The sequence below is a fragment of the Vespula vulgaris genome, chromosome 17 (assembly GCF_905475345.1).
Source record: "Vespula vulgaris chromosome 17, iyVesVulg1.1, whole genome shotgun sequence".
In the NCBI taxonomy this organism is placed as follows: domain Eukaryota; kingdom Metazoa; phylum Arthropoda; class Insecta; order Hymenoptera; family Vespidae; genus Vespula; species Vespula vulgaris.
Genome location: NC_066602.1, coordinates 4,821,737 through 4,834,593, shown reverse-complemented (window position 1 = coordinate 4,834,593; position 12,857 = coordinate 4,821,737). Strand labels below are relative to the sequence as shown.

Here is a 12,857-nt window from a genome sequence, read left to right as displayed (position 1 = left end):
TTTTAGATCGCGAAATCGAATCCTTAACGCTACGGCTGCGTCGAACACAGAAGACATCGACATTCGATGGATTTATAAGTTGTCCGAGACAGAAAAAGACAATGAATATATAATTCACTTAGGCGTATTATTTAAGAAAGTAAATGATATACGTATGGTGATAACCAAGAAAATGCAAAGATGAATTAGCAAGAAATGTCACGAGATTTCACTGTGAGCAAGGCCGAGATGCTCCTGGAAAAAGAATATTGGATTCCAGGTTATGATTAAAGATGGAAAAGTAATTCGCAATCGCGTGGAGTGTAGCTCTTAGCTGCGAAAAAGGAGAGTAAGCTAGAGAGTTTCCTTAGACGCATTAATAAGGGAGAACTCATTTTAAATATATTTCATGTTAACTATCTACCTGATCACTCTCGTCAACACAAAAGAATTACAGCTACGTCTTAGTAATGGTAAATAACTTCTCAAAGTTCATTTGGTTATATTCATTCGGCGAGCGAAATTATTGGACGTTTTAAGAGACACGCAACCGTTTTTGGAAACTCGCGACGGATAGTATCGGACCGAGGAACTGCATTTACGTCACGTGATTTTGAGGAGTATTGTAAAGGGGAAACGATCGAGCATATAAGAATCGCGACAGGAACTCCTAGAGGGTACGGGCAGGTCAGACGAGTAAATCGGACGCTCATATCGTTATTAACAAAATTGGCGCATCCGAAAAAGGTGAAGTGGCATCGCCTGCAATACTTGAACGTCACGCAACACCGTAGTAACGTTCCGTTTAAAATATTCTTTGGAATTAATGCGCGTTTATACGAGAATCTTGAAGTCCGTGATTTTTCAGAGAAGGAAAGGGTTGCTGACTTCCAAAGCGATCGCTAAGAGCTACGCGAACTGGATGCAGAAAAAATAGTTAAATTGCAGGTTGAGAATAAAAGGGCTTACGACAGAAACTATATGAGTTTTCGTCCGTACCGAAAGGGCGACTAGATGGCCATAAAAAGAATCCAGTTAGGGCCAGGCTTAAAGTTAGCAACTCCGTACTTAAGTCTCTGCAGGATGACTCGTGTTCTGCAAAGAGATCGTTACACGTAGTCTGTAAAATAGTGCACGCGTGCGTCCGTGCGATAACTCGATCGATGGTTATGATCGAGAATATGATTTGCTCTTTGTGAGGTTTGTTTATGAAAGGAAAGTAGTGGTCTGATATATTGGGAGTAAGAATGAGATGGAAATGCAGCTTGAGTAAGATAAGTAACAAATAGGATAAAGTAACGACTAGGACAAAGGATGATCAGAATATCCGAATGCGTGTGCACGATTATAAAAGGGAATAAGAAACGCGACGCGGAAGACGTAAGAAAAGAATAGAAAAAGAACGGAAAGCAATCTTCAGTAGACCAAGACGAAGAATTTTCGGTAGACCGAGTAAAGAGAAAAAAGGACTAAAAGCGGTCTTGAGTAAATCGATCTGAGAGTAAAAAGTAAAAAGAAAAGAGTTGTGCCATATATACTCACGAACAGGACAACACAAGAGTAATATTTTCGCAGTTTGAATTATATGCTCGATTTCTTAAATGTTTAGACTCTATGTAAACAACACATCTTAAAAACATAGTAAACAAAGTTTTTCTTAGAATATGTCGCGAAATAGGAGGGGCGAAAAGATGGCTCACTTTTCATAAAAATTACCAGTGTTCATTGAACTCTCCGTGTGACTAGATATATTCTGGTTTAATTAATGTTATTTTAATAAAGTTTAAGTCAAATTAGTTGAATTATTTCAAAGTGTTTCGCACTCATGAGACAAGGAAAAAACTTTAATCTGAAAAATTTTTTAAATAATTTGATACGAGATCAAACGAAATATGCAATAAATATTTCTACAGAAAATTTCATATTTCAGCATGACAATGCTGCTGTGCACAGCGCCAAAACTATAAAGCAATATTTTTCATCTGAAAATATCACAGTTTTAAATTGGCTAGCATGCTCCTCAAATTTGAATATAATTGAGAACTACTGAGGTAAACTTATTGAAGTGAATTATAAGGAAAATAGACAATTTGACAATTGAAAACAGACACTTAGACAAAAAATATTTCTGAGTTAAAAAAAATGCTTTTAAGAAGGATAGAACAATTTATAACAAAATTATATTCGAAAATTATACCGTTCCTTGCCAAAACGGATGCTGGAGGTATGTAATAAAAGATAAGGGCGGGTCGACGCATTATTAAATAATAACATATTCTACAGTTGATCGATTCAGTAGATAATAAATATTATATTTTGTTAATAAATATCCAACTGACAATAGTAGTCTCGTTTCACTAATAAATATATTCCTACAAAACAATATTTATATCCCAGTCGTTAAATTTGAGAATCTCTAATTGTATCTATGAGAACTTAATGATAGCAAACATGTATCCAAGGGTGTAGATGGTCCCGACGGTTTTAATTACTATTTCCATGATATTAAAAAAGAATAGTTATCGAAAATGGGTCGAAAATGAGTGGAGACAGTGTAATGGTATAGGCTGGTTGAATATAATGGGCGGACAGATATAGTATTTATTGACCATCAAATAAATGCTGTGATATACAAAAAAGTAATTGATGAGCAACTTAAAAAGCATACAAGATCAAACTGTATATTCCAACAAAATAATGCGTTTGTTCATAAAATAGGAGTTGTAAAAGCATTTTTCTCGTCGAAAAATACATCTATATCTATTCTCATCTGACCTGCGAGATCTCCTGACATCATTAATATCGTAGAAAATTATTGGGAAAAACTCCCACGAGTAATTTACACCGATAATCAATTAATATAAGATTATATCAATTATATAATCAATTTAATATAACTCAAGAATTAAAGGAATGCATTAGAAGAAAGTGGGACAGACTTTTACAAAAAAAATACAAAATTTGTTTAAATCATTACCAAAACGAATGATGAAACTTATAAAAAATCAAGAAAGTTCAACACACTATTAAATTGATAAAAAATGTCATTTTGTTAATAAGAATTTTATTTGTTTAGCGACGTGTGCCATTTTTTCACCGGTCTTAAATATAAAAATTATATTAAGAAACCGAAAAGACTATTATCATTTTCACTTTTTATTTCTACATTATGGTATTTAAGTGAAATATATATGTATATTATTAAATGTTTATAAAACATTGAGTTTAAATATAAGAATTCGTAAAATGTATTGTTCTACTATCTTTTTGTTCGGGAGTGCAATATATTAATCAATGAAATCCTTGTTAACCATAAGTGTAAGTGATTCGATTTTCTTATATCTTTCATATAGGTTTATAAAAAATATCATATATACAGCAATCAATAATTTGCCAATTAATTTGTGCTATTCAAGTTATAATACTATTGATTTATAATAGTTACCGACAAAAACGTAGCCTATACCAAGGAAAGGATGCGACAGATGTTAATCAACGACGATAAGAAACCGAATCAATACGAACATAATGACGCTATAAGACGAGACACGTCGTTTCTTTTTTCTTTCGACAGAAGACGCACGATCTAACAGTTAGAAGACTGCATCATTGTATTTTCACTCTCTAGGTTTAAAATATATATTCTTTTATTACTTTACAAAGCTTCGTATTCTGTCTATACGTCCAATGATCCCATAATAATTATAATAATTATAATAGTAATAGTTATAATAATAAATATAGTTTTAATTTTATTTGTCAATGAATATTTTTATTGCTGGCACGACTTCCAATCAAGCACTGTAATAAAACATACCTTAATAAAGCAATTTACGACAGCTATAGAAGATGGTAAATGAAAAGTATTGAGATTAGAAAAAGAAAAGTCATTAATATAATACGTTCATCGACATCTTGATCCAGTATAAATGGATTGAAATATTTAGAAGTAAAATTTAAGAAAAATGTCTCACAATTTTCTAATTATTATTATATTAACTAATAAAGTGAGATAGATATCAGAATCCATATTCTCTATATTTGATGCGCGTGCATATATGTATCTGCGTATTTATACGACAATATATAAACGATGCATAGCAGCAAATTTTTACTAAATATGAAAAGCAAATGATATTGACCGAAGGATCTGAAATTAACGGTTGAACTGTCGAAGGACAGTATTGTGCATCAAGCATGCATTGTTCTCCGCGGCACAATCACTTCTTACTGCTTAGAAGAGAATGGATTGATTCGGTGCATCGCTCGATAATAATACATAAGTATACTAATAAACAAATATTTTCGCATTTATTATTATGTAATTAATTTCATATTCAAAATAATGAAATATTTTCTAAGGGATGAAAAATCTCGCATAAAAATAAATATTTTTACAATCCACTACCTAATACATCCCCAAAAATAAAATGTAAGATGTACTCCGTGTACAATCACTAATGCACTGACAATCACGAAAAACTTAAAATGAAATTGAACTTAAAATTAAACCGTATCAACCGTTTCTCGTCCATACGAATAATACATGAACAGGCGCGTATATGAAAATGCAAAAATGCGACGGGAATTAATATATTATTTGTTCAAAAGATGTAATTAAACTGAACTTAAAATTAATTATCTTCCTTTAAAGTCCATGGCTCTGCAAATCTCTTTATCTTTTAGAAATTACTCTGATTTGAATTCTTCCCTTTAAAAATAAATGTTTTCTCTTTTTCTTTGTCAATAATATTGATCGAATATTTAATTTTTTTTAAATCAAAAAATCAAACAAAAAATCTTGAATAATTCTAATAAGAGACACTTCTAATAAAAGAACAAGATTATCCTTTAATTCTCAGAATCTATTCGTTACGTTTACCTTCTTGTTCACTTCACAGTAAATCGATATAGATATACCAAAGTAGATCCAGATTAAATAGACCAAATACGAAACAATATATGTAATATAAATCACATTATATGCTTCTTTTCGAAGAAATTGGTTAAATGAATGTTCAATTTCACCATTAATATCATAAACAAACACATACAGAAGAAACTTTAATTGCACTGTTAATTAAATGACTCAAACCGATAAAATAAAGAGTCTATCCTATGCTAATTAAGCATACACAATAGACAGATAATAAAAAAACATACAAAATGAAAATTGTAATACAAAATAAAACCATATATGAATAAATCAAGACGACGAATTGCTCATGATCCATCAATAATTTATGGGAAAAAATTACAATCAGTAACTTGTACTGATTCGGACCTTTCATCGCCATGAGGAAAAAAAGGACAAATCTGAAAGGACTTAAATTTGTTTACTCACCACTTAAGATATTCTACAGTAGCTCTTAACACTCTTCTACATTGTAGGTCAATGATAAAGAAAGTTAATCAGTTCGTAGCAGATCTCAAATGTGATAGATAGACATCAAAGAAGGATGAAAATGAAATTGGTTGAAATTGTAATAGACTCACTTGAGAGAGTAATGATGATCTAAATAAGGATGAAAAAAAATTTTATTATTAATAATAATACAAAAAACATATTACATAGAAAAAAACATAATACAAAGAAATTATATAATTAATAAAATATAAACATTTTACCAGTATTGTTCCATATTACATTCTTGATTATCTTCCGTGATGCACTGATTCTAATATACGAAATAAGACACAAAACCTTCTATACAAGTTCCATTAGAACTACTATTATTCGTCATAGCTCAAAATATGAATAATGTTTAGTCTGAATTGCGACAGATACACATACACTAACCAAGATTGTTTGTAAAAAAGAATATGTAGATATAAATAATGTTTAGAAGATAAAAGTAATATTAAATGCAATAAAAATAAGAAATATATTTTTATAATATTCTTATAATACACAAAAATTGATATATATATATATGTACAAATAAATATATTTCATATATGCACAGTATAAAGATATATACTGTTTACATTAATATAATATAAGACAATTTAATTATACAGGGTTTATTATATATTTAATTTGGCTATCATAAAATTTAGACTACCCTCAATAGAAAGAATCTTTATATGAATAAATAAAATAACACTTAAAAAAACATGCTAAGAAAAGGATAAATGAATTGCATATGAAATTTTTGCTCAAAAATATCAATAATTTTTCTAGTTTATTTCACAATAAAATTTAATTCATAGCATTTTCTAGCATTTCATTAATACTAATAAGAAGAAACTTTTTATTTGTAAGTTACACAGAAAACTTTTTACTTGAATAATAATAACTGAAATACTTCCATTCTTACAATATAATTATTTGTATTTATATTATTCTTATCAAATATAAAAATTTTATATAATATATATATATTCAGGAACTATATCGAACTGGAATTTTTTTAAATCGATAATAACCTTGATTTCTCTTCTCTGTAGGGCAATGAATATTACTCTATCGGTGATATACAAAACGTGATGAAATCTTTTATAACACCGAAGCAAGAGCTATGACTTCAAACTCGATAAAAATATATCTAAAATTCCTCAATAGGAATGTATATAGAATACTCAATTTCACTTAAATATTTAATATAATTACCTATATATGATGGTATTGTTTCAAATTTAACATTGCATATCAAACACAATTCAATTTGAATTTGTGAAGTCGATTTATTCTCGATGAGGATTCTCGTTTTTCTCGAAGTTCGACATCCTCCTTGACTTTGCTTTTTACGTAAGATCTGTCGAAACGACCCAGTACACAGTTCAAAACTCTTGCATGCATTCTTTCATGAAAAATATTGATTTTGCTTATATCTGTCATTTTCTGTGTAACTTGCATGTATTACTTCATTAACTATATAAAATTAATAAAATTTCTCTTTTGATTAGAATTGTAAACAATAAAATACCACACACATATATCATATAAATGTGTGTGTGTGCACGTGTGTGTATAAATTAAATTGTTTCTAAAAAAATGTAGATATAAATAATATTTATAAGATTAATGTCAAATATAATAAAAGTAACTTTTTTGATATTTCTATTTATTTAGTCAGTAGTTCTATTAATCAGTGAGTATGTTTAAAAAAATAAATGTTCAATGTATATAAATACTTTGATCAGCATAAATAATTAACGTTCCGTAAATATGTTCCACCTAGGACAAATTACATATCTTATCGTTTGCATAAATCAATGATCTCACAAGCTTCATCTTCTTTATCTTTCTCCATTGCTTTTGGTTCTTTAAGTGACAAAACTCAGTAGAATAAAGAGAGAAAGTACTGGCATTCAAGTGTTTCTTCATCTTCGGTTTACCTTGAAATAGAAATACACTCAACATAAATATGGAAATCCTACAACTGTGTCACTGAGATCGTCCTGTGTAGATTTGATACGTTAAACCTGGAGATAAGAGGAACGATCAAAAATCTTGTGTCATCTCGATAACATTGTCCTGATTGCTTTAATATGTATATATTACAATTAAAAATTATGATTTATTAATAATTACAATCATTATCGATTATTATAAAATAAAATTACATTCTTATTGGAATAATTAACAAGACCTATACATGCAACGGAACAACCAAATATTGTCGAAATCAAAGATTGTACTGCCAGAAAAAAATCATCTCCCATTGCCATTTATACCGAGTCCAAACAGAAAACAAATTTCCTAAAACATACCAAAATAAAATAATAAAAAATTCATTCATGCTTTAATGTATGCTTTTATACTAGAATTCACTTGAAATTTTTTAATAGATCCACTTATTTGTCTTCGGCTATATATGAAAAGCAATAAAAAATGAAATAACGGATTGCATTGAAGCGTTAGATATTGCACTGACTGCCCAAGAATCTAAGTTTTGCAAAAATGTTAAGGATTATGCAGAAACGATAAGGATTACGTAAAAATGCTAAGAATTGTGCAAAAACGCTAGGGAAAGCTTCAATCTCTCCGGGTTACGCAAAAACTATTTTTAAAAAAGTAATATTTAACCAATATTCTATCTCTTTAAACATTACGTTATGGTAACAGGCGTTAGATATAAAATAATTTGAATCTAATAACACAAAAATGACTATTATAAATATTCTACTAATATAAACAATTGTATTTATAGAATTAAATATATTACTATTCCTGGAAATCATCTCTGAAGATAACCCATTATAAAGAATATTATTTCAAAATATTAATCATAGATAATATACAAAATTTCTTACTTAATCAAATTAATAAAAGCTAAATAGTAATTTTGTTATATGCCAAAGTATGCAGTTATCGAGACTTTATTTTTCTGAATTTATTTTAAAGGCAACAATATCTCAATTTTCGGCTTCATGAAAATCGCGTATTTAGCTATGAATTGGTACATATAAGGGTGTATATTAGGAAAAATCTACAAATTACCTGAAATCAACGAGAACAATACAAAGGCGTATCAAGCTAGTATCCATCGAACAAATATATCATCGTCACGTATACGCACAGCGTAATCCTCGATAAACTTCGCGCCAATATTTGTATGTGAAAATCTGAAATACAATACATGAAGAAATTAATGAACAATTATTAATTGAAACATCGTAAAAAAATTAAACGAAATATATCCAGATCACCAGAATAAAATCAAAAAATATAATTAATAACCCGAATCCAAAAATTTTCTGGACTCTTCTTAGGAAAAGAAATGACAATCGTACCATAACAAAGGGATAATCTTATTTCACTCAAGGCAAGCGCATAGCCACGTTTTGTTTTAAATACCCACTTCATTTTTCTTTTAATATCTCCTTTAATATTGCTTGCATAAAAATATAATAAAATATATACTATGTACTTCATTATTATTACTAAATTTACGTAATTATTCCTCAACTGGAAAACTGCTTAACAAATCATTTAAGATTATTAGCATTTGATGCAATTGATGTTCCATAGCTCTATATTTTCCCATTCAGAATCATTGATAAGGCCGACAAAATACTAGAAAGAACCTACAGACATCTCTAAAAAAGGAAATAGAAACAAGTTGTTGAAAAAAAAAAAAAAATAAATAAATAAATAAAGAAGAAAGAAAAAAACATTCCGACGCATTCTTATATCACAATATCAAAAACCCTACTTTTGAAATATCTACATTTAAAATGAAGTTAAATCTTTTTATTTTGAAATAAATTCCTTCGATCAAGATACATACTTAATTACTAATCCCGGAAATAATACTCCCGTAATTAATATAGATGTCGAAATTATAATCCAATCGCTAGATCAAAATTCGCACCAATCAAATACTGATAGCCAATCAACGCGTTAACGTACGACCAATCAGCATGATTCTATTAACGTGCAATCCAATCAACGAGCTCCGATGAGTAAGTTGAGAACTGTCCAAGCAATATGCTCCCAAGGTACTGATTATTACCCAATCAATGTTCTTTAATAACAGCGCTAAAAATTAGCCAGTCACGAAAGTGTAAAATTATCTTATATATGGTTTTACTTCGACAATATTTAAACAATACTTAAGATTACTTATATGCTTCTGAATTATATATTTGTGTGTAAAATTTATTATATAAATCATTGAAGTCTGAAAATTTCAAAAATGACGCTACTTCTTAATATCGAGCGTAATGGCTGCTGTAGACAAAGTCGTCGAGGTAGCTGTAAGATGATTCATCGTCCGAATTGATTAAAATACATTCTAGCATCGCTCGCAGAAAACTTTGTCAGCCAGTACAGTATCGCGCATTTAATGCACCTTAATCAAGCACGTACATTGAATTTAATTTCTCAATTAAGGTTTTTATGAATATTGTTTCATATATTTGTTTGTATAGATCGGAAAAATTTTTCACCAAACTTTGTTCATGAATTTACATAAATGACGAAAGAAGTACAGCTGGCGGAGCTAAAGCTAGTTAAAAAAGCATCGAAATAATTGCATTTAGAAAGGACAGTCATTCTCTCGTAATGTTACGATATATAATGTAGATAGTATTAAATTTAAGTTAGTGGTTTCATATCCTGTAGAAACTTCTATATTTTAAGACTATATTTTTGCTATAAGAGACGAAAGATAGCAAAAATTTCTAAGCGACGAATTTTGGAAAAACCTCTCGAACAGTTTAATTACTCCAAATAACTTAAAATCTTGTACGAGCAGGGAAGAAGAAGAGATAACATGAACGAGAAAAATTAGATGTCGCCATGTGATATTTCAATATCCTCATTTTATTTTTCGAATGTAAGCAGAATTGAAATTCGTAGTGGGGAATAAACCTTTAGGAGAACCGTGGGTCGATTCGTATCTGCAGCAGCAGTGGACAGGAACGTAGGAATAACGTAGATGTTAGAAATAAACACACAAGCTATCAAGAAAAAACATTTAATCTAATCTATATAGTATTTTACTTGGAATATAAATATATAACCAAAGCTCTGTGACTATAAGCAAGCAATGTGACCAGCTGATAGCTAGCGTGCGCGCGCGCGTGTGTATGTGGTGTGTGTGCGCGCGCGCGTCGTGTGGAAAGAGAGAGAGAGAAAGTTGGTGATGTGTGTGTGTGAATGTATGTATGCGCGCGCGCGGTGTGTTTGTATGTCATCACTATATATTTTCATATATGTATTATACCATCATCGTGGTTTATGCATAACCTAAGCTCACAAGGGCGAGCTTGATGCAAGCAATAGCATATCAGTATTTTTGTTTCAAAATTGAAAATAAATCCATACAAACGATGAGAGATGCGCACCAAGGGACTGTTATTATTGCTAATCTGCATAGCAGGGAGCAGCATCCTTTTTATTGCTTTCAGCAATCAACGACCTTCTATACAAACTCTTGTTACAGAAACTCACAAACAATTACGGAATTTTCAGGTATCCTATTTATCGTAAATCTTAAATCTACATAATATTGCGAGAAAGAAAAGATCTCTATAATTATATTTTAAAATTGCAGGAAAACTTGAAAGATGTTGAAGAAAAACGATTAGTGACAGATTCAAAGTATTTAGCTTTACTTGGTCTTGATGGCCAAACAAGTACGACACCTCTAAGTCTCAAGCCTCAGAATGTGACAGTAGTAACTCTTATAAGGCCAGGAAGCGAACAACATGCCTATGGCTTTGTTAGAAATGTCAGTCACTTTTTGCCAAATAATAGTATTGTACTTTATAGCGTTGGTCTGAATGAAGAATCTTTCCAAAGTATCAAGGCTACTTGTAACTCTACAAGGTGTAATGTGATTCACTTCGACTTGACTCCATTTCCAGCTCACGTAGAAGATGATAGATTACACGTTTACAGACCTTTAATTATACAAGTAATTGATTATTTATATATATATGTGTATGTGTATATACACGCGCGTGTGTTATGTGTGTGTAATATTATTTCTTCTTTGGCAATTATTAGAGATTAATGAATTCTCTCAATGATGTTATGTTAAATTACATTACGTATCAATTATATTATATTATATTACTATTACAGACAGCTTTGAATACATTAGGTTGTATTCTATACATGGATTCAAACGTACGGTTAAATTCATCTGACATTTCAAAATATCTCTTTCCAAAGTCAGGAGTATTAACCTGGCCTACCAGGCACGCCATTAGTTCTTTAACTCATCCAAAGATGTACGAGTATTTTCACACATCAGCAGAGGGTTTTTTTTTCCTTCCTCTTATAAGAGCATCGCATATAGTAATTAGAAACACAAAAGAGATTAGGGAAAAAGTAATGCTACCTTGGGTTCAATGCGCACTGACAAGAGATTGTATTTGCCCTATAGGTTTGTAATTATATCACACTTTTCATATTAATCTTTAGTAATTGAGTATTATGCACGTAATAACGATGGATGTTTCAGGTGCCCAATCTGCAGGTTGTCGATTTAATAAAAGACCACAATATCGTTATTCCGGTTGCCACGCGTATGATACATCCGCGTTGAATATCGTTCTGGGATTATATTTCAATTTTGACGATACCTGTTACACACACCAGGAACGAGAAACATATTTCAATAAGATACAATCCGAGGAGATTATAGAAGAATATGCTATTATCGCAAGACAGAACAATGTCACAGAATCTAACTCTAAAAGCTTTGTATCGACCGACCGTTGATATTTTCGAGCGATCTCAGTTTATTTTAGATTAATAATTTATATTATTCGCTGATCGAGCACAATTTTATTAAAGAATATAGAAAAAAATTAGTTATAAAACAAAGTACAGACTTTTTCATAAATTTTGTAGATAACAAGTATTATTGTATAATTGGAATGGCTTTCTTCTCTCTCTCTCTCTCTCTCTCTTTCTCTCTCTCTCTCTCTCTCTCTCTCTCTCTCTCTCTCACTCACTCTCTCTTACTCTGCTACTGCCTTTTCGAATAGCTTTATTATGAAATAAAAACGTGCGCGCGCGCACAAACATACATACCAATATCATAAAACAATTTATTACAGAATATCAATGTTAGTCACTATTAACATTAATGCTATGAAAATATGGAGAAAGTTATTGAGAAAGACAAGTCGTTCGCCTTCAGTATTAATTCTCTTTACAGAATTAATGAAAACGACTGTACAGTACTTACGTAATTATTAATGTATTGGCACGCGATGATCTGTGAAGTTAATCTACAATAAATGCAAAATAGTCATGAATATCGATTAAGATCGAAAAAGTTGTTTTCTTTAACGAAGAATAAACACAATTTTTATTTCAATTTTGTTTAAAACAAATAAATATCAGTTAAAAAGAAAATACGATATTTACTTTATAATTAGCTACCAATAAAAGCAATTAAAAATCGATATTA

At 30.2% G+C, this 12,857-nt stretch overlaps 1 protein-coding gene and 1 long non-coding RNA gene across 6 annotated transcripts; one reads left to right on the top strand and one right to left on the bottom strand.

Annotated features, from left to right (window-relative positions):
- Positions 1 to 3,695: 3,695 nt before the first annotated feature.
- On the bottom strand, positions 3,696 to 9,209 carry LOC127069864 (uncharacterized). 5 transcript variants are annotated; one of them, XR_007783764.1, is made up of 6 exons: positions 8,719 to 9,209; positions 8,426 to 8,550; positions 6,593 to 7,684; positions 5,608 to 5,657; positions 5,324 to 5,494; positions 3,696 to 3,780 (listed from the first exon to the last, which is right to left on the bottom strand). It is a non-coding gene; the product is annotated as an uncharacterized LOC127069864 (long non-coding RNA). The 5 variants fall into 5 exon arrangements; XR_007783763.1 differs by lacking the exon at positions 3,696 to 3,780 and having other exon boundaries at positions 5,297 to 5,494; XR_007783765.1 differs by lacking the exons at positions 3,696 to 3,780; positions 5,608 to 5,657 and having other exon boundaries at positions 5,297 to 5,494.
- A 410-nt stretch (positions 9,210 to 9,619) lies between these two features.
- Positions 9,620 to 12,722, top strand: LOC127070279 (uncharacterized). The gene is made up of 4 exons (XM_051008019.1): positions 9,620 to 10,903; positions 10,986 to 11,348; positions 11,519 to 11,822; positions 11,901 to 12,722. The coding sequence occupies exons 1-4, from the start codon at positions 10,769 to 10,771 to the stop codon at positions 12,158 to 12,160; spliced, it is 1,062 nt and encodes a 353-aa protein (XP_050863976.1). The 5' UTR covers positions 9,620 to 10,768; the 3' UTR covers positions 12,161 to 12,722.
- Positions 12,723 to 12,857: the final 135 nt, after the last annotated feature.

Coding starts and splice junctions, on each gene's coding strand:
- LOC127070279 (XM_051008019.1), top strand. CDS start 10,769: ATGCGCACCAAGGGACTGTTATTATTGCTAATCTGCATAGCAGGGAGC. Junction 11,349..11,518: donor ACAGACCTTTAATTATACAA/GTAATTGATTAT, acceptor TTACTATTACAG/ACAGCTTTGAATACATTAGG. Junction 11,823..11,900: donor AGATTGTATTTGCCCTATAG/GTTTGTAATTAT, acceptor TGGATGTTTCAG/GTGCCCAATCTGCAGGTTGT.